The following is a 22,005-nucleotide window of genomic DNA, read 5'->3' as shown; positions in this document are numbered from 1 at the left end:
TCTTTTAACCCTAGTCCCCGTTGGACCACTGCCTTGTTCTGTCACCTGCCTTGCCTGGTCCATCATCAGGACCATCACCTGCCTTGCCTGGTCCTTCCATCCTAAATTCATTAGGATGGAAGGAAGGAATACTCCTAAGAGGATTTTGCAGACAAATATATTTCCCTATTTTATATGATTAAGGGTAAATGATTTTAGCCCTTGACATTATGGTATTTTGAACAAATCTATAGGTGAAAAATCACTTTGTTTTCTGCTAATTATGACCATGCCTATTTTTTCTATCATTTGGTGGTTTTGAAGGTAAGGAGTAAAAGATGGAGAAGAGATGCAGGTAGGTCAGGAGAGGCCTTTTGGAGAGAAACACCCAACAAGAAATAGGGACAAAGGAGCCCCTGGGTGGCTCAGTGGTTGAGCATTATTTGGCTCAGGGCGTGATTCCGTGGTGCTGGAATTGAGTCTGGCATTGGCCTCCCCACGGGGAGCCTGCTTCTCCCTCTGCCTATGTGGCTGCCTCTCTCTGTGTGTCTGTCATGGATAAATAAAGTCTTAAAAAAGGGAGAGAGAGAGAGAGAGAGAGAGAGAGAGATGAGAGAAAGGGAAAGCCAAGAGGGATGGGTAGCTTTGAGGTGGGACTGCAGAGTGGATGGCTGAAAAGAGGCATTTCAAATGGTATTGGCCAATGGTCAGTGGCTAAGGGCCATTTAAGACAAGTTTAGTCATGTTAATATTTGCTTCTTCAGAAATTAAGGGCAAGAGATATTTGGAGAATCCACGTATTCATTTTTTTTTTTTTTTTGAGAGAGAGCACCCCCATGTGCAAAGGTGGTGGAGAGGGAGAGAGAATCTTAAGCAAACTCCATGCCCAGCACAGAGCCCAGCCCAGGGCTCCTTCTCACAACTGTGAGATTGTGACCTGAGCTGAAATCAAGAGTCAGATGCTTAACTGGCTGAGCCACCCGGGTTCCCCTCAGTTTTTGTAAAGCTACTTCTAAGCATAAGTAAATTGACTTTTTTCTTCCTTTTTTTTTTTTTTTTTTTTTTGTCTTTTAGGTAATGTGTATCCTGCCTTCTAATCAGAAGAGCTACTATGATTCCATTAAAAAATATCTGAACTCCTTCTGCCCAGTGCCGAGCCAGTGTGCGCTTACACGGACTTTGAATAAACAGCAGATGATGATGAGCATCGCCACCAGGATTGCCATGCAAATGGCCTGTAAACTCGGAGGCGAACTGTGGGCTGTCGAGATCCCTGTGAGCATTCTGTTATGGTTTTCCTTTTAGGAATCAATCAATCTTTTTATTAATTGAAAAATGACATCAAAGTGGGTGATGTTTTCAAATGACCTTGCAAGTATTTGTTTTGTTTGTTGGGTCTGTTGTTTCTCTGTCTGCTCTGGGTTCTGGCAGGACGCAGGACACCACGCAGAAGTTGAGGTGTGGCTCCTGTTCTCCGGGAGCTTCAGGCAAGCTGTTAACAGAACAAATCATGACAGAGAATCTAGGTTGGCACAGACTTGGAGGGACTTGATCTGGAGCCTCCCTGCCACTATAGGAAATCTGTGCTCCATGGTCTCTGCTTTATCAGCTTTCAGCAGCTGCTGGCTGGCTCTCAGAGGAGCTCTGCATCTTAGAGAGGGCCTCCCCAGAGCTCTAATCTTGAACTGTGGTGGGAACTGAGAAATCCTCTTCTCATTCCTCAACTATTGGCCACTGTGGAAGGGAGTGAGGGGATGGGAGGTGAGGGAATGTTGTCCATTCCCTTGCATTTCTGTAACCAGGAGTTTGTGGCAGGCCCCAGTTGCCTCCTTGGAGGGGCATAGATAGCGAACAATGAGGGTCCCTTAGACATCTGAAGAGTGAGGAGTGGACGTCTTCAGATCCCTCCAGCCCAAAGGCCCAGGATAAATGACTGACCACTTTCCCAGACCTCTTGAGCCACTGATGGCACCCACCTCCATAAAGGATGGTAGCTATTTTGCACTACCGTGAGTCTCTCTCTCTTTTTTAAAGATTTTATTTATTTATTCATGAGAGACACACAGCGAAAGGCAGAAACACAAGCAGAGGGAGAAGCAGGCTCTCTGCGGGGAACCTGATATGGGACTTGATCCCAGGACCCAGTGATCACGACCTGAGCCAAAGGCAGATACTCAACCACTGAGCCATCCAGGCATCCCTCCATTGAGTCTCTTAAACAAAATATGTACCATATTCATCCCTCCATCTTTGAATCTCTTTGGTTTCTGTTTTAATAGTCTGCTTCATCTGGACCCTGGTCTCACTGGCATATAGCTTAACTTAAATAATAACTAGGAACAATTTTTTTTAAAAACTTCATATTAAATCATCGTTTGGGGAAAAGAGGCCCCATTCCATTAAATCATGAAAAATTTACTTTTACAGTTAAAGTCCCTGATGGTGGTCGGGATTGATGTCTGTAAAGATGACTTCAGCAAGGATATGGTGGTGGTTGGATTTGTGGCCAGTATTAACCCCAGAATCACCAGGTACTTTTACAGTTACCCCAACATCTCCTCTAATTATTGTTTGTGATTTAACCCTACAGCAGGAAACAGTTTGTATTCTTCACTTGTTTTAAAAATATGAACACTTTAGTCATAAATTATACTTGCAGATAAAAATGTGATTGATAATATTAAGATAATATGTAGCCTGGTGAAAAAAGTGTATTTATGCAGACTTTAGGACAAGCTATCACTCGTATATCTGTCAAATTTTCCCCAAACTACAGATGATGGAAATTCTTATGTATTTACTTTCTGTGCATCTGCACTGTTTTGGGTCTTGTACCAGGAACTTTACATACATCACGTCAAGCAGCTGAGCTTGGAATCAGATTGCTTGGATTTGTATCCTATTCTGCCACTTGCTTATTCTGTGTCTGACATCTGGCTATTTAAGTTTGCTGTGCCTCACTTGTAGTCACCTGTAAAATGGGGATGACAATGATGCCTATTTCATAGGGCATGTTTGGAAATTACATAAGATAAAGTGCTTAAAACACAGCCTCCCATAGTAATTGCTCAGTACATGCTTGTTGTTATTGACACTTGTAGACGGTTGATGTAGTTGTTCATGCAGCTGTTGAAAACAAGCAGTTTTAGGAATAACTAAACATTAAATACTGACTCCTAGCACTTATTAAATTATGGTTCTTAGACTCGTTTGTCTATTTGCAACTAAGTAATGTGTTTGAGGCTGTAGGAACTCTTTGTGATGTATTTCATTCCTGGATGTAAGCTGTTTGATTCACTCCATTAAATTTGTGGTCAGGTATACATTCAGGATGGTGAGAAACAGGGAAAGTAGCTTCATCCATGTTGTGCGAGATCCCATTAAATGTGTCACTCCGTTAATCAGGCAGATAAAGGACTTCCAGTTTGTTCACCACACTCCTAATTGTGTCATTACTGGCATATATAATAATGAATGTTGGTGTGTACTGACCATTAAGTTATGACTTTCACTCTCCAAGTGCTCTTACTGGATTAATGACTTCAGCAAGAGAACTTCTGAAATTTAAATAAGTTAATCATGTTCACATCTCAAGTCCAAAAGGCTCATCGATAGGAGTCGAAGTTTATGCTTGAGAAATTTTTGAATGTTTTGAAAAATAGATCTGCTAAGCTAATAAATTCCTTTATAATAACATAGTGGCTTCTATTTATTATTGCATATTTTGTGCCAAGTACAGTGCTAATAAGTACTTTACACATTTTATCTAATTTAATTTTTACAACCTTATGAGGTAGTAACTACTTTACCACCTTGCATATTTCCTTGGTACAGACGAGGAAACCGACGTATAGGTTCACATAGCAAAGTCACATGGCTGGTGAGTATATCAGCCAGGATTTGAACCCAACTATGTCTGATGTAGTGGTAGGCTTTAGTTTCTCTTACCAATAAATTGCTTTTGGGGAGGGGAGGCTTTTAATATAATTGTGCTCATATAGCATATACAAAATCATGAGCATTAAGTTTTACTCATAATGTCTATTTCATTTTATTTTGATTGAGGTATAATGACATACAACATTATATCGGTTTCATTGTTCAACATAATGATTCAGTATTTGTACATATTGCAAAATGATCACCACAGTAAGCCTAGTTGATATCATCACGTACAAAGTTATAAAATCCATTTTTCTTGTGATGAGGACTTTCAAGATCTACTCTGTTAGCACCTTTCAAATATACAATACAACATTATTAACTATACTCACCATGGTATTCATTACATCCCCAGGACTTATTTATTTTGTATCAGGAAGTTTTTTTTCTTTTATCTCCTTCACCCTGCACCCCATTCCCACCCCCTGCCTCTGGTGACCACAGGTCTGCTCTCTGTTTCTATGAGATTTTTTTTCTTGATTTCACATTTAAGTGAGATCATACAATACTTGTTTTTCTGACTTATTTCGCTTGGCATAATGTCCTCAATGTCCATTCATGTCGTCACAAATGGCAAAATTTTATTCTTTTGTATGGTTAAATAGTATTCCAGATGTGTGTGCACACACTCGCCAGTGCTTATCACAGCATCTTTATCTATTCTCCCATCGATGGTTGTTTTCTGTTTCTTCATTTAATCCTAATGCATGTTTATAGTAGACATTGTGAGTTTGAACTTTAATTTTGTTTTTTTTCTCACTTTAGGTGGTTTTCTCGCTGTATTCTTCAGAGAACCACGACTGACGTTGCAGACTGCTTAAAAGTTTTCATGACTGGTACTAAAAGTGTAGCAGTGGGGCGAGGGGATGGGCTCCAAGCACTGTTCTTTCAGTGCATGTGCCTATAGTAGACAAGGTGGTGGAAGCAGACTCCCTAAATCTGCTTGAGTCAACTGTCACCTGGTTGGAGGTTCCCAACACTGTGCCCTGACCCATGCTCATAGATGCTGTAGAATTTACATTTGTCATCTCTGTGTGATAAACAGATAGTCAAGAGGAGGAGGCTTTGTAGCTTTTGATGACTCTGGCAAGCAGTGCAAAGGCCAAAGGAATCTACCCTAGAGAAACAAAGATTGTGACAGAGTGGGGTGAGGTCTAGAATAAGAAGGAGGCCTTTGGGGAGGGGAGAGGAATGCTGGCAGGTGAAGTGTGGCATAGCGGGAGGAGATGGAGAAGGAGGTAGAGGAGGAAGGGTGCCTTCTTCATAGTGGGTTGCAGTGGCAACAGTGTCTGGGGCTCCCATCTCCTCCCCAGCCCTGGTCAGGATCTGGCCTTGCCACTCCCTAGCAGTGTGGTTTATACAATTCACTTCTTTTTCTGATCCAAATTTTCCCATCTATAAACTTTGAGGAGGAGGATAAATATTATTTCCTTTAAAAAGTGAATTTGGTGATATGTGTTGATTATGCCCTTATGTATATGATCATCCTTCTATTAAACTAAAATGAATTTCCTGGACAATAAACTCTCCTAAAAATTGCCCAATATGTACCTGAAAATAATTATTATTATATATATAACTTTGCCCTCACTTCAAAGCTGGGTCCTTATTTTAAGTAGTTATGAAAAGTTTCTGTTGAGTAGGAGTTACTATCTGGTCTCTGCTCTTAAGGCAATTTCTAGTTGTAGTGGGTGGACATGTTTTCAAAGTTCATATTGTCAGTGCAACTTAGAATCTAATTGGGTGAGTCCATGGTAAGAGATGCTTTCAGAACAGCAGCCACGTCCTTTCCTTAAGTTTTCATATTTATGCTCATTAGAGAAGAAAATGACATGAAATTATCCAGTCTTTATCTATTGATAGCATTTAAAGGCTTGAAAAAACTAAATTAGTATTAATTTGGCTTGGGGACTTTGTATTTCTATCGCATGACTTAATTTATTGCTTAAATATTAAAGTTTTACTAAAAAATATATGCTAAGTTTAAGAATATGTTATGCCATAGAAACCACTATGATTCCTCAAATAGCAGAGATGTGGAATGTTCCCTGAAGTTTTTTTTTTTTTTTTTAAGATTTTATTTATTTATTCATGAGAGGCACAGAGAGAGAGAGAGGCAGAGACACAGGCAGAGGGAGAAGCAGGCTCCATGCAGGGAGCCCGACGTGGGACTCGATCCCAGGACTCTAGGATCACGCCCTGGGCTGAAGGCAGGCACTGAACCACTAAGCCACCCAGGGATCCCCAAAGTTTTCTATTTTTATATTATTGCAGTTATAACTCCAATTAGAAATTACCCTCTTTTGCAGTGATCTGTAAAAAATTGATTTAAAACATTGAACACTAATGGGGATAGCATTGGAGAAGTCATTCTTTTCTTACCAACAATAAATTCTGCAGGAGCACTCAACAAATGGTACAAGCACAACCATGGTTTGCCAGCACGGATAGTTGTGTACCGGGATGGGGTAGGGGACGGTCAGCTAAAAACACTGATTGAATATGAAGTTCCACAGCTGCTGAGCAGTGTGACAGAAGCAAGTTCAAATACCAGGTACTAAATTAGTGTTCTTCCCCCACACTTGCAATTATAGCACATTGATTATAATTATTAAAATTAATACATGCCAGCATCTTTTTTTTGTCATGCAGTTAAGTTGGGCTCTGTGTCTGCATCATGTGAGTGCAGCCAGATGGATAGACTGCCCCTAGATGGGAGGGTAGGGGCGGGGCGAGCTAGGGGAGGGCACCTGGAGGAGGGCAGGTGTCCTCCAGAGCAGCTGGCTCAGAGAGGAGATTCAGCCGGAAGCCTGCAGGGCTGCTGGCGGGTGAAGATGCTTCATACATATTAATATGCCCTGGGTCTAAATAAACTGTGGTTTCAAATTCAAGACCCAAATCACCCCCCAGGGATAAGGCCAAGGTCAGAGGGAGGTGCTGAAAGGAGTGGGGAGTAGGGCCGGCTGTGCTGCAGATGGAAGTCAGACCACCCTAAACACCTTGCTCCATTGCCACGCTTCTAGATTCAGTGGTGTAGTACATGTTCTCCAGTGAGTATGTCATGTGGCAGGTCTGAGAAATATATGAGAACTGACAGAGGAAGTGGATAATCTCAAATTGGCTTCTTAAAATACTCAGAGAGCGTCTCACTCCAAGCAGAGCACCTCATTCGTCTGTGGGGTGACACCACCATCACCACCAGCAACCAAAGTCACAGCCATGAGCCACAGAAGAGCTGAATTCTGACCTCCCCAGGGACTGGCAGTGAGGAGGGAGCCCATAATGGCTTGGGGGCAGCATAGCCTGCAGCTGCATCCAGACCCTCTTGGCCAAATGCTCTCCCTCCTTGCTGACCTCCAGTAACTGTCTGTTCAGAATCACAAGTATGCGATTTTGGGCTAGCAGGAGCACGTTTAGCAGCTGACGGTGCTAAAGACATCTCTTGCAGTACATCAACTTTTAAAAGTTTCAGTATTGAAAACAAGAATACATTTTTTAAAATAAAACGTTCAAAGTGAAATTCCACCGTAATCTTTGCATCCCAGAGGTTCCTTTGGGAATGATGGCCAGTGTTTGGATTTGGCCTTGGCTTTAGCAAATCCTGACCTTAATCCATAGTCATTCAATATTTGGCTCAAGTGTACATTTGTCCACCCATCCATCCTCCTGGGTGTTTGTCTTGCAGGATTCAGAAGTGATGATTTGAGGAGTAAGAGGGACTGGTGGGTCTCTGCTATTCAGAAATTGAGAAGAAGGGTGAAATGAAATGGGACTATTGCTAACAAAAAGAGGAAAGCTTGTCTCCGTGGAAAATGTTCCTTTAGCGGTGCTCATTGAAGCTCACTGCCCTCCTAACTGTTCCCTCCTTTCCCCTTCATATGATACAAACCAGCCTAGTGACTGGGCATACTGCACTTTTGTGACACGTGAGGACAGTCTCTAGTTTTGAAAACTGTATCTCAGAGGGGAGTTGAGGTTGGAGGTAATTTTGACTTTCTTCATTTTTGCAGTGTTTGTTTAATGAATGGATTTGTTTACCTAGAAATTACCAAAAAAAAAAAAAAAAAAAAAAGATGAGTAGAAAGCTGCAAGCTTGGTTTTGTTTTTCTGCATCTTATTTTTTGCCTTTCTGGTTTCAAGCCCCAAACTGTCCGTGATTGTGGTCCGGAAGAAGTGCACGCCACGATTCTTCACAGAAACCGACCGATCCGTGCAGAACCCGCCCCTGGGCACCGTGGTGGACTCGGAAGCAACTCGTCCTGAGTGGCAAGTGCTGTTCCAAAGCCAGTTTCTATCGAAACGGTTGCTCTGTGATCTTCAAGTTAGGGCTCATTCCGTTCGCCTTCTTGCCCACACTCATTCTGCTTTTCTGCTCAGGTACGACTTCTACTTGATCAGTCGGGCTGCCTGCCGGGGAACCGTCAGTCCCACCCACTATAATGTCATCTACGATGACAATGGCTTGAAGCCCGATCACATGCAGAGACTTACGTTCAAACTGTGCCATCTGTACTACAACTGGCCGGTGAGTGACCACCCGGGGACTGCCACTCCATTCACTTTTGTATCCCTACACCCAGCATGATGCCTGACTTCACAAAGGAGGAATGAATGAATGCCATAGCAACCAAGTAGCAATGACTCTTAACATTATGATTATTATTACTAATTTATAACAATATTTATAGTGTCTAGAGGACTTTATTCTGTGCATTATCTTATGCAAATCAGGGTATTGTTATTTCCAAGTTACAGTTGAGGAGGTTGCCGCCAACTCAGACACTGTGTCTGGTAGGGATGTAACCAAACATGTCTGTCCTGTGTTCCTGTGCACAAAGCCAAGGGCTGCTCTCAAGGTCCAAGGCCAAGGTTTGCCCTGAGCCCCTTGGAGCCCCGAGTCACAGGAAATTTAGATCAAGGCTAAGTGTGAGGGCTCCCAACTCCACAAAGCCAGAGGGCCCTCCACCCTGGCTTGCTCCATGAGTCTGTGCTCCCCATAAGTGCTGTTGCCCTTTGTTGTGTGAGTTTAGTTATTGTTTACTCACAAATGCATTCTACAGTGTATGGAATTAGCAGAGGATAAAGGAACATAAAATGCTTTGAAGAACAAGTTAACCTTTTTTTTTTTTAAAGATTTTGTTTATTTAATCATGCATGACACAGAGAGAGAGAGAAGCAGAGATATAGGCAGAAGGAGAAGCAGGCTCCCTGGAGGGAGCCTGATGTGGGAACTCAGTCCCAGGACCCCAGCATCACACCCTGAGCCTAAGGCACATGCTAAACCACTGAGCCACACAAGTGTCCCACAAGTTGATCTCTTAACTGCTATCAATATTTTTTCTCCGCAGGGCCTAATCAGTATCCCAGCCCCCTGCCAGTATGCGCACAAGCTGACCTTTCTGGTGGCCCAGAGCATTCACAAAGAACCAAGTTTGGAATTATCCAACTCTCTCTTCTACCTGTGATGGTGTGAACCATGGGCATCCCTAGATGAGCAGTCTGAGGAGTAGCTGGTATATTTTGTCCAAACCTGCCAGAGGTGTGCAAGTCTGTAATTGGGGAAAGGAGATGGAGCTTAGTTTTAACTTTTGGAAAAACACCCAGCACAATTTCATCTGAAATGGTTCAAAAGAAATGTATATTGTTATATTTTAAAGAGTTCTATGCTGGGAGTAAATTCTCATGCTGTTAAATGGAATTAAAAGGTACCATCATCTGTAAGTAATTCCACAAAGCTAAATATCCTCTAAGAAAGTAAGTGTCTGCATGATGTTTTTGATGTAGGGAAATAGGGTCTCATTCCCACCCAAAATTTTGCAGAGTTTTGTTAAATAATGTCATAGAAAGTTTTGTAGAGTGGTTTAAATAGTTATTAGAAAATAAAGAAAATTCAGAGCATCGCATATTGCATTTAGCGTTATTTGAATTTCGGTCGAAGTTACGTGCAAACCTCCTGCTTGGTTTTTAGTAAAGACTTCCCTGCTGCCCACACCACCACCACTCTGAGTGATATTTCTAAGTCAGAACATACCACTTGCTCTCTTGTTGGTACTTTATTTCACTTCAAAGCAAGTGCTCTCATTAATGACCTTGCTTCCCACTGCACTGAGAAAAGAGATTTCACAAGAAGAGAGCAAGAGCGTGCACAGGCCCCTGCCCCTCTCCCCACCCGGGGACCGGGTCTGTGCTCCTTCGGGTACAAAGTCCCATTCCCACTGACCCAGGAAGGGGGCTGCTCTGTGCATTCTCTCCTCTCCCTCTGGCTGCATACCTTCTTCCCTCACACCGGCTCATTCCCAGCATCGTGACACATAGCCTGTTAGTTCTCCCATCTTAAAAACAGAACTACTTCCTCCTGCAGTGACCACCCCATTTCTTTGCTCCTCTTTATAGAAAAACTCAGAAAACTAGTTTATGCCTGATTTATCAAATTCCTTACTCCAATCAGAATTTTGCCACCAGCCACTATATCAAAATTGCTTTTGTTGAGGTCACCAATGACCTCTGCTTTGCTAAACTGGATTGTGGGTTCTTGGGCCTTGCCTTCCTGATGGATCCTAGCATTTGACCCAGTTGGCCATTTCCTCCATCCGAGACACTAGAGTGGCCTCTAGGATAAACACTGTCTCTTCAACTGTATCAGTCCCTCATTCCCTGTCTCCTTTGCTGGCTTCCTCTCCTCTTCTCGTCCTTTTCATGTAAGAATGCCCCTAGGAATAAGAACAGGATTCTGTGTAAAAAATACTTTGAAGGGGAAGGATCATCTGGAAGGCCACATGAAGGGGGGCGCAGGGAGCCACAGGTGCTCTCTGGAGGTGTGAGGTCCCATAAGGTAGCCCTGAGAACACTGTTTCTTTGCAAGTTTTTCCCAGGCCTGATAAAAAGACATCTAACGGTTCAGTTTCAGGAATAATGATAATAACCATTTGTGGGGTTCAGGGTTGGAGGTTAGGACAGTGTGGGCACGGAGCCGAGCACTTTACGTAGACTCTTAATCTCCGCAACAATTGTATCAGGTGCCATCATGACCATTTTACAGGCGATAAAACTGAGGATTCAAGATGCCATGTGGCTCACCAAAGTTTTTCATAAGGTCAATAAATTGTAGAGCTAGAATTTGTCCTCAGGTGTGTTTGACTCCAAAATCTGCGAGATGAACTATAAGACACTGCCTGAATTTCATGTACTGTAAGATTTTCAAAATTTCTCCCTGAGTTCTTAGGTGAGGAAGTGTCTCATATGACTTAAGGTTGGCATTATACCAAGGCGTTCCAGTCCAGAGTGGTTATGTGCTTGATGTTGTTTTCTCCCTTCCAAGTGCGATAATGCTGTAGAGTGCCACCAACCTAGCCGCTGCCTTGTATAAATCAACATGCAGCACTTGGATTAGCAATATAGAGGCCTGCGGAGCTGCTTACTCTTACCTATGACATACTGCCCAACACCGTGGCCCCTTACCACTTTAGCCCACCAGGGGGCACACAAGAATTGTCATATGGGCAGAGCCTGTTCCCTGCCCCCCCCCTCCCCCCACACACACACCCTTGCCCAACGGTGCAAGAGATCCTGGAGGGATAGTCAAGTAATCTCCCAGAGGACAATGTGGGATTAGGAAAATCTTCATTTGTGCTCTGGTTCCAACACTTTTAGCTGTGGAATGTGATAATCTCCCCTCTCTGAAACTCAGTTACCCAATAGGTACTAAGATAAGGGGTTGGTATAGGTCAGTGGTGCTCAACCTTGGAAACAATAGAACTTTCCACATTTATTTATTTATTTTTTAGGTTCGAGAGTGCTTTAATGGGGAGCGCTTCCGGGCAAGGTTCCATGACTCAAGAGAGGTGGCCCGAGTCAGGGAAGTTGCCGAACTTTCCACATTTAAAAGCTTTTTTAAAAAAAATACAAATGTCTAGATCCACCTCCAGAAATAATGATTTAATCAGTCTGACATGAAGCCGGGTCATCTATTTTCAATTCCTGCTGGTGATTCTGCTGGTTAGCCAGGGTTGAAGACTCCTGGTCTGGAGCAGTACTGGGTTGGAATCCCAGAACCACCACTTACTAGCTGTATGATCCTGGTCAAGTTACTTAACCTCTCTGGGCCTCAGTGTATCTACTTGTAAAGACATCTAACAATGTCCACACTGCAGGGTTTTTATAAGGATTATAAATACCAAATCTAAAGTATCTGGCTTCAATAAAGAACAGCTTTATTATTATACCTCATGAGAGGAAAAGAATCCTAGAAATGCCATTTCTAATTCGACTGTTGAATATCTACCCAGGGAAAATGAAAACAGTAATGCAAACTATTGCACTGCTATGTTTATTATAGTATTATTTACAATAGCCATGGAAACAGCGTAAGTGTCCATGAGTAGATGAATGGATAAGGAAAATGTGGTATATATACACAATGGAATATCACACAGCTATAAAAAAGGATGAGATCGCGCCATTTGAGACAACGTGGGTGGAGCTAGAGGGTATTATGCTAAGTGAAATAAGTCAGGCTGAGAAAGACAAATACCATATGATTCCACATACAAATGGAATTTTAAAAAAGGAATTAATGAAAAAAGACAATCAGAACTATAAATTCAGAGAATAAAAAGATGGGGAGGAGGGGGTGTGGGCACAATGGGTGAAGGGGAGAGGAAGATACAGTCCTCCAGTAATGGAAAGAGCAAAAGGAAGGCAGTCAGTGACACCGTGATAGTGATATGACAGGACAGACATGGTAATTACACTTTCGGTAAACATAGCATAATGGATAAACTTGTCAAATTGCTATGTTGGACACCTGGAAATGACATAACGTTGTATGTCAACTATACTGAAAAAAAAGTAAGAATTTAGTCGACAAATACTAAGGGGCACATATAATGTGCTAGTAACTGCTAGGTTCTGAATTCATCTACAATCTTGTTTAAGGAAAAGCCTAATATTTTTTCTAGATATAAGCAAGTCTACCACTTGCTGTTGTATGGAGAAAGTTCTTTGGTTTTGTTTTTATTTTGGAGGTGAGGAGACTTTTGAAGAGAGTATACTTTAAATACATTTACAAGGCACCTATTTACAAGGCAACCACTCAGATGTTCCTAGGCTAGCTGACAGGATCCACCACAATTTTCATGTGTGTTTTTTTAAATTAAAGATTTTCTTTATTTATTCATGAGAGACACACAGAGAGAGGCAGAGACATAGACAGAGGGAGAAGAAGGCTCCCCGTGGGGAGACTGATGGGAGACCTCGATCCTAGGACCCTGGGACCATGCCTCAAGCCAAAAGCAGCCGTTCAAACACTGAGCCATCCAGACGTCCCCACAATTTTCATGTTGAGGCATGATCTCCTGGGCTGCTCCTAGCTGCTGACTCGACTCAACAGAGGTTCTAGATTTGGACCACTTCGGCCCAGCATAAAAATCCACTATTGGGCAGTCTCCACTAGAGTATTCCTCTTAGACCAAACCAGGGCTTTCTGAGAACCACCCCATAGTTTGAGGCTTTTCCATCCTTTTAAATATTGGACTTTGAGTTAGCAATTTTCCATATTGGACTTTGAGTTAGCAATTTTCCACATTGGACTTTGAATTGGCAATTTTCCATGGGACAACTTAGTCTTAAACCTTTGTAACACACTTAAAGGTCCCAGACATGAAATGTCAAGTGCTCTTGAGAACTGTTGTCAAATGTTTGAGTTTTGTTGCTCAGATTAACCTATACTCTTCACTTTCAATTTGATCCAGTGTCCACTGGCCAGGAATAATTTAACAGCGCCTCCTAGAAAGATGAGGTAAGGACTTACTTCAAACGGCAAGAGACCAAGCACAATTGAAGAACTTATAGCTGGGTCAAGTTCCTTCCACTTTATTGAAAAAGTTTTCTTAATCTTTGATTTGAAAATCAGAAAAATAGTAGATGTACATTTTGGAATATTTGGAAGGTACAAAAAAGTATAATGAAGTGGAAAAACAACCACATTAGTGCAACTACTACCCCCAGAAGTATATATCGTCAACACTGATACGTACTTTTTATTTAGCACCTTAACTATATTCATAGTTTTCTATGCTTCATTTTTCACATAAGATATGGCATGAGTATTTCCATATTTTATTAAAATATTTTCATAGCACGAGTCTTTTTTTAAAATTTTAATTCCAGTATAGTTAACGTACAGTGTTATATTAATTTCAGGTGTACAATATAGTGATGCAACAGTTATATGCATTACTCAGTGCTCATCATAAGAAGTGCACTCTTAATCCCCTTCTCCTGTTTCACCCATCCCCCCCGCCCATCTCTCCCCTGGAAACCATCTGTTGTCTATAATCAAGAGTCCACTTCTTGGTTTGACTTTTCCACCCTTTGTTTGCTGTTTTATTTCTTAAATTTCACATATGAGTGAAATCATGTGGTATTTGTCTTTTCCTACCTGACTTATTTTGCTTAGCATTATACTCTCTAGATCCATCCATGTCGCTGCAAGTGGCAAGATTTCATTTATTCTTTTTATGGCTGAGTAATATTCTGTTGTATAGATATACCACATCTTCTTTATTCATTCATCTACTGATGGACACTTGGGTTGCTTCCACAGGTTGGCTATCTTCATGCTGCAGTGAACATAGGAATGCATATATCATTTTGAATTAGTGTTTTCATATTCTTTGGGTAAATACCCAGTAGTGCAATTACTGGACCATAGGCTAGTTCTATTTTTAATTTTTTGAGGAACTTCCATATTGCCTTCCCCAGTGGCTGCACCGGTTTGCATTCCTACCAACAATGTACAAGGGTTCCTTTTTCTCCACATCCTTGCCAGTTCTTGTTGTTTCTTAAGTTTTTGATTTTAGCCATTCTGACAGATGTGAGGTAATATCTCATGTGGTTTTGATTTTCAAAACTTAGCGATGTTAAGCATCTTTTCATGTGTCTGTTGGCCATCTGGATGTCTTCTTTGCAGAAATGTCTGGCTGTGTCTTTTGCCCAAATTTTAATTGGATTATTTGTTTTTTGGAGGTTGAGTTCTTTATATATTTTGGATACAAACCCTTTATTGAATATATCATTTGCAAATATCTTCTCCTATTCTGTAGATTGTCTTTTAGTTTTGTTGTTATTTGCTGTGCAGAAGCTTTTTCTTTTTTTTAAGATTTTTATCTATTTAAATATGAGAGACACAGAGAGAGAGCAGAGACACAAGCAGAGGGAGAAGCAGGCTCCCTGTAGAGAGCCCAATACAGGACTTGATCCCAGGACCCGGGAATCACTAGCTGAGCCAAAGTCAGAAGCTCAACCACTGAGCCACCCAGGTGCCCCTGTGCAGAAGCTTTTTATTTTGATGTAGTCCCAGGAGTTTATTTTTGCTTTTGTTTCCCTTGCCTTGAGAAACATATCTAGAAAAATGTTGCAATGGCCAATATGAGAGACATTACTGCCTGTACTCTGTTCTAGGATTTTTATGGTTCCAGATCTTACATGTAGGCCCTTTATCCATTTGAGTTAATTTCATATATGGTGGGAGAAAGTGGTCAAGTTTCATTCTCTTGCATGTAGCTGTTCAGTTTTGCCAGCACAATTTTTGAACAGACTGTCGTTTCCCCAGTGTACATTCTTGCTTCCTTTACCAAAGATTATTTAAACATATAATTGTGGGTTTGTTTCTGGGCTTTCTGTTTTGTTCCACTGACCTATATGTCTATTTTTGTGCCAATACCATACTGTTCTGATTACTACAATGTAAATCTTAAGGATTGAACAGATTTTCTTGTACAGATGTAACAGTTAACTTGGTTCCCTCCTTATTGTACCTCTAGGTTGTTTCTAATTTCTTTTTTAGAAGACAGCATAAAGTTTTTTCTCCCCAGTATTTGGGATTGGTGCCTTGAGTTAGATTCCTTAAAGTGAAATTAGTAATTCAAAAAGTTAGAAAACTTAAAAAGGAGAGAATACTTGTAAGTTGCTTAGTATATTTATTAAATGTTTTTCAAAACTGTCAAATTCTATGCTCTCACAGTGGCACCCTAGTTAGTAAGCTTTGTACATTCTTATTAAAAGAAAACTATTTTAATATGGTAGATGTCAGGGGCGCCTGGGTGGCTCATTTGGTTGAGCATCAAATTCATCAGACTCTTGATTTCAGCTCAGGTCATGATCTCATGGTCCTGAGATCAAGCCCTGCATTGGGCTGTGTGCTCAGTGGAGAGTCTGCTTGAGATGCTCTCTCTCTCTCCCTCTAAAATAAATAAATAAGTCTTTAAAAAGTTAATATGGTAGTAGTGCCTGGGTGGTTCAGTTGGTTAAGCGGCCGACTTTGATTTCATGATCTCAGGGTCCTGGGATCCCCACATTGGGCTCTGTGCTCAGCATGGAGTCTGCTTGTCCCTCTCCTTCTGCTCCTCCTCCCTCTCTCTCTTTTAAATAAATAAATAAATAATAAATAAATAAATAAATAAGTTAATAAATAAATGAAATCTTAAAAAAATATAGTAGATGTCAGAGGATTTATTTTATTATTATTTATTAATTATTAATAAAAGAAGACAATTTGAAAATGTTTCTTTGCCATTTGTATTTTTGTTTATGTTTTTCTTATCAACTTCTAGGAGTATTTTCTTTTCTTTTTTTTTTTAAGGATTTTGTTTATTCATGAGAGAGAGAGAGACAGAGACAGAGAGAGAGAGAGAGAGAAGCAGAGACACAGGCAGAGGGAGAAGCAGGCTCCATGCAAGGAGCCTGACGTGAGACTCAATCTGGGGACTCCAGGATCAGGCCCTGGGCTGAAGATGGCGCTAAACTGCTGAGCCACCTGAGCTGCCCGTATTTTATTTTCTAAAGGTAGTAAGTAATACTTTGCCATACTTTGTAGCTATGTTCCCAATTTACTATCTGATTTTAAATTTTGCTTATGCAGCTTCTTTAGCTACAGATACTTAAAGTTTATATATTCAAATTATCACTATTTTTTTTAAGATTATGAAAGCAGATCTGGGATTTGAAACCTAGAGAATCTATCCCCATCTAGAGATTTGAGGATTTTTTTTTGTTTTGATTTTCTTTCATTTAACTCTAAAGCCATCCAGATTTTATTGTAGTGTAAAGTAAATACTAACCCCCCTTTTTTTTCCCAAACAATTCTGGAAAATAATTGTTGGATTTGAGAAAGAACCAAGTAGAAATCCTATAAATGAAAAAAAAAAATAGAATCATTGAAATAAAAATCTCAATAGATTTGTCGAGACTAAAAATACATGAACACAGAATTTAGAAATTGGACATCAGCCTTTGGGAAATCACTTTTTTTTGGGGGGGGGAATCACTTAGAATGCAATACGTAGAGACAACGTACCATGAAACACCCCACCACACATTTGGTGGAAGGTCCAGACGCAGGCAATACAGGGAACGAAGCAGGAGGTAGAGGCAACTTTCAAAGAGCGAATCCCCAAGAGTACTCCAAATTGAAACATACATTCTTACAGTGAAATGAAAAACCACAGGTAGGATGAATAAGAAATTTCATACCTAACACGTTGTAATGAAACTACAGAATATCAACAATAAAAGGAAAATCTTAAAAGATCAAGGAAGAAATTGCAGACTGCCTGCAAAGAAATAAGTACACTGCCTGTAAGCTTCCTATTGTAAGAATTGGTGAGAGAAAATAGAATATCTTTAACATTTTGAGAGAAAAGAATAATGCAGCTAGAACTCTGCACAGCTAAATGTTTTTTGGAGAATGAGCAATAAATTAAAAACATTTTTAAATTGTATTTAAATTCAATTAATTAACATATATATTAACATATATTATGTTATATATAACATATATATTAACATATATTATGTTATATATAACATATATATTAACATATATATAACATATTATTGGTTTCAGAGGTAGAGATCAGTGATACATCAATCTTATACATCATGTGCCCTCCTTAGTGTCCATCATCCAGTTATGCTGTCCCACCATGCCCCTCCCCTGCCTCCACCTTGTTTTTTTTTCCTATGATTAAGAGTCTCTAGGGATGCCTGAGTGGCTCAGTGGTTGAGCATCTGCCTTTGGCTCAGGGTGTGATCCTGGGGTCCAGGAATCGAGTTCCACATCAGGCTCCCTGCATGGAGCCTGCTTCTCCCTCTGCCTGTGTCTCTGCCTCAATCTCTCTCTGTGTCTCTCATAAATAAATAAATAAATAAATCCTTTAAAAAAGAAAGTCTTTTATGGTTTGTCTCCATCTCTGATTTCATCTTTATTTTGTCCTCTATGAGTGATAAATTTAAAAATTCAAATATAGTGTTTACTGCCCACAGACCCTTGCTGAAAGAACTACTAAAGAATGTGCTTGTGCTTCAGTAAGACAGAAAACAAACCTGTTGAACAAAGAAAAGAGGACCAAAGAAATCAGCAAAATATGTAGGAAATCTAAATTAGCATTGGCTCTTTTAACAAAGTATGTTCCTTGCTCCTGTTAAGAAAATGTTGGAAGTCAACATAGACAACAAGCAGGATTAGAGCCTTTAGAGGAAGCTAACATGTGCACAGGTCCTTCCTTATCTTGTTAGGGAGGAGGTCAGACATAGTAACTTTGCATTTCATTACAAGATAAGGTTAAAATGTATGTGAGTATTTTCTCAAAGGATAAATACTCCATTACTCTGAATTGGTAGAAGGGAAGAAAAGAGCATAAATGATACTATCAACTCAATAAAGGGTAAGTAAAGAGAAGAGGAAGAGTAAAGAAAAAAAGAACAGGGTAAACAGAAACATCAGCTAAGAATGGTACATATACACTCAAAAATACAATTAATCTTTATATAGTATATGTAAGGATACAGTTTCACTTATTGGAGACCGTGTAATAAAATAATATTAGGAATAAAAAATGTACAGTAGAAGCCTGCTTAGGTGGGTCAGTTGGTTAAGCAGCCAACACTTGATTTCAGCTCAGATCATGATCTCAGCGTGGTGGCATCAAGCCCCTCCTCAGGCTCTGTACTCAGCTGGGGGTCTGCTTGAGAATTGCTCTTCCTCTCCTTCTGCCCCTCCCCCCTGGTGAGCATGCATGCGCACACTCTCTCTTTCAGTAAGGAAGTAAATCTTTTTAAAAAGTACAGTAGAGATTTAAAAATATCGTGTGAATATTATAACACCCTTATACCAGTAATCATGAAATTTTGAAAGACAGGTAAAATTTTCTAGGAATATGTAAGTTAACACAATTTACCCAAAAAAAGAAACAGAGAAATTTACACTACTGTAGTGGTTACGAGCACAGATTCCACAGCCAGACTGCCTGTGTTTGATTTTGGCTCTGCCATTACTATGTCAGCTTAAGCACGCTACCTAATCCCTTTTTGCTTCAATTTGCTCATAAGTAAAACGGGAATAATAATTGCACCTAGGTTATAAGGCTGCTGTGTTGATTAAATAAGAATTAGTTGTTGAAATGCATAGATTAGAACAGGGGCCTGGCACTGTGTGTTACCTACTGCTAATATGGGAATAACAAAATTATAAGATTGCATCTGTAGTAAAAAATATCCTCCCTAAAAAGAAAACAGAGCCAGAGGATTTACAGCTATTACTATAGTCATAAGGAAAAAAGAATTCCTATCTTATTCAAACTGCTCCAGAGAGAAGACAAAGAGAAAACGCCATTCAATTTATTTTAGGAGACAATGTAATTTGACTCCAAAACTAGTTAAAGACAGTATAAAACAGAAAATTACATGCCAACCTCACTTATAGACATAGATGTAAAATCTCCAAGTAAAAGATTAACACATCTAGTTTGGGAGCATAAAGGAATATGTTTTCAAAATAAGACCAAGGTTTATCCAAGGAATGCATAGAAGCTTTAACACAAGACAATTTACCAATGTCATTCACCAAGGAGCAGATTTAAAAAGGCAATCCGCATGATCCCTGTAATAGGTTCAGACCAAGCACTCAGGAAAATTTACAACTCATCTGTGATTTACTAAGACAATTCCTAAAGTATAAATAGAAGGGAACTTGAACATACTGGACTTAAAAAAAAAAGCTGCTAACAAAAATCTCTATTGTATCATAATACATTTTATCAAAGATCCCAAAATAAATGTTAGAGGCTTTTCTATAAAAATCAAGAGCAAGACAAAGATAGCCACTACCACCCCGATAATAGTTATTGTCAATACTGTGGTAGAATTTCTAACGAATAATGCAGTGGAGAAACATGGATCAAAAAAGAAGAGACAAGGGCAGCCTGGGAGGCTCATCAGTTTAGCGCCCCCTTCAGCCCAGGGTGTGATCCTGGAGTCCTGGGATCCAGTCCCACGTCCAGCTCCCTCCATGGAGCCTGCTTCTCTTTCTGCCTGTGTCTCTGCCTTTCTCTCTCCGTGTCTCTCATGAATAAATAAATAAAATCTAAAAAGAGAAAAAAGAGAAAAAGAGACAAATTATCATCATTTGTTCATGGTATGATTGTTTATTTAGAAAATCGAAGAACTCCTACAGAACTAATAAAATTATTCAACAAGATAGATCATATAAACCTGCCTTCAAAAACAAATAGCGTTCCTTTTTTAAACAGATTTTTCTTTGTTTTGACCAGGGAAGTTGTTTTTTATTATTATTATTATTATTATTATTATTATTATTATTATTATTATTATCATTATTATTTTGAGAGAGAGTGAGTGCAAGTGAGGTGGGAGAGGGAGAAGCAAAGAGGGAGGGTGAGGGAGAGAATCACAAGAAGTCTCTAAGTGCAACATGGCTCCTATCATGACCTGAGTCAAAATCCAGAGTTGGATGCTTAACCAACTAAGCCACCCAGGAACCCCCTAAAGCAAATAGTATTCCTGCAAGATAATATTTACACAAAGAAATTGAAACAAATTTAATCTAGCAATAGAAGTAATTTGATGCCCAAGAGTCAATATAACAGAAAAATTAAAATTTTTGCTGAGAAATTTTCAAAAACTATATTGAAGATATACATAAGGTCTTAAAAAAAAAAACTGTCTCATGAATAGGAAGATTCAGTGTGGTAAAGGTGGTCATCTTCCCCCAGATAAATCTATAATGCTAGTGCAATTCCAATAAAATCCCTAATATGGTTTTCTATAAATTATTATAAAATTATTTTAAAATCCATGTGGCAGAAAAAAGTGCAGAAATATCCAATGCAATTCTGAAAAAGGGTAACAAGCAGGGAATGCTTATCTTACTAGGCATCAGAGTTTTGTTGTTTTTTTTTTTTTAAGATTTTTTAATTTATTCATGAGAGACAGAGAGAGAGGCAGAGACACAGGCAGAGGGAGAAGCAGGCTCCATGCAGGGAACCTGATGTGGGACTTGATCCCGGGACTCCAGGATCACACCCTGGGCCGAAGGCAGGCGCTAAACCGTTGAGCCACCCAGGGATCCCCAGCATCAGAGTTCTATTATGAAATAATAAGTACAACAGTGTGGCTTTGGCTGATCCATAGATAAAAGATCAATTGAACAGATTAGGAATTCCAAAACAGGTCATCGCATATACAGATGTTGTCATTTAATGGAGCTGACATTATAGATCAGAGATAAAAGGATGAATGACTTCAATAAAAGGTCTTGGGCAGCTGGACTTCCTGCACAGAGAAAATTAAAACTATCTTATGCAGAAAAAAAGTGGAGGGGAATTTCATGTAGATTAAAGACCTACACATTAAAAACTATAAAAATTTATAACAACTAGAAGAAAATACAAAGAATATTTTTAGGATAATAGGGTAGGAAAAACTTCTTAAGCAATATACAAAACAGTATAAATTATACAAGAAAAGAATGATCGTTTTGACTATGTCAAAATGTCATATTCTGAATGACAAATGAGAATAGTCATGCTACAAAAGAAGCAGCAGGCTAGCACAGTGGACTTGTAACATAGAAAATAGGAAAGATTATTCTCTAAAATATGTAAACAAAACAAAACATAACAAACCCCAAAAAACGCTATCAGGTTGATTAAAAAACAAGACAAAACCAGAGAAAAAAGAAAAGGAGGCCCAATAGTAAAGTGGGCAAAAAAAGGAACAGGCAATCCA

General features: G+C 39.8%; 1 protein-coding gene across 1 annotated transcript in view; it reads left to right on the top strand.

The window, feature by feature from the left end:
• The window catches only part of PIWIL4 (piwi like RNA-mediated gene silencing 4), a 46,727-nt gene extending 36,903 nt beyond the window's left edge, over window positions 1–9,824 (top strand). Inside the window, exons 14-20 of the mRNA XM_038568289.1 lie at window positions 1,054–1,254; window positions 2,407–2,510; window positions 4,687–4,757; window positions 6,322–6,475; window positions 8,062–8,187; window positions 8,299–8,446; window positions 9,270–9,824. Of these exons, the coding sequence (XP_038424217.1) occupies window positions 1,054–1,254; window positions 2,407–2,510; window positions 4,687–4,757; window positions 6,322–6,475; window positions 8,062–8,187; window positions 8,299–8,446; window positions 9,270–9,386 (921 nt within the window). The 3' untranslated portion in view covers window positions 9,387–9,824. The remainder of the gene's footprint in view (window positions 1–1,053; window positions 1,255–2,406; window positions 2,511–4,686; window positions 4,758–6,321; window positions 6,476–8,061; window positions 8,188–8,298; window positions 8,447–9,269) is intronic.
• The last annotated feature ends 12,181 nt before the right edge of the window (window positions 9,825–22,005 follow it).

This window comes from Canis lupus, chromosome 21 (genome assembly GCF_011100685.1).
Source record: "Canis lupus familiaris isolate Mischka breed German Shepherd chromosome 21, alternate assembly UU_Cfam_GSD_1.0, whole genome shotgun sequence".
Lineage (NCBI taxonomy): Eukaryota > Metazoa > Chordata > Mammalia > Carnivora > Canidae > Canis > Canis lupus.
This window is presented reverse-complemented; position numbering and strand designations above follow the sequence as displayed.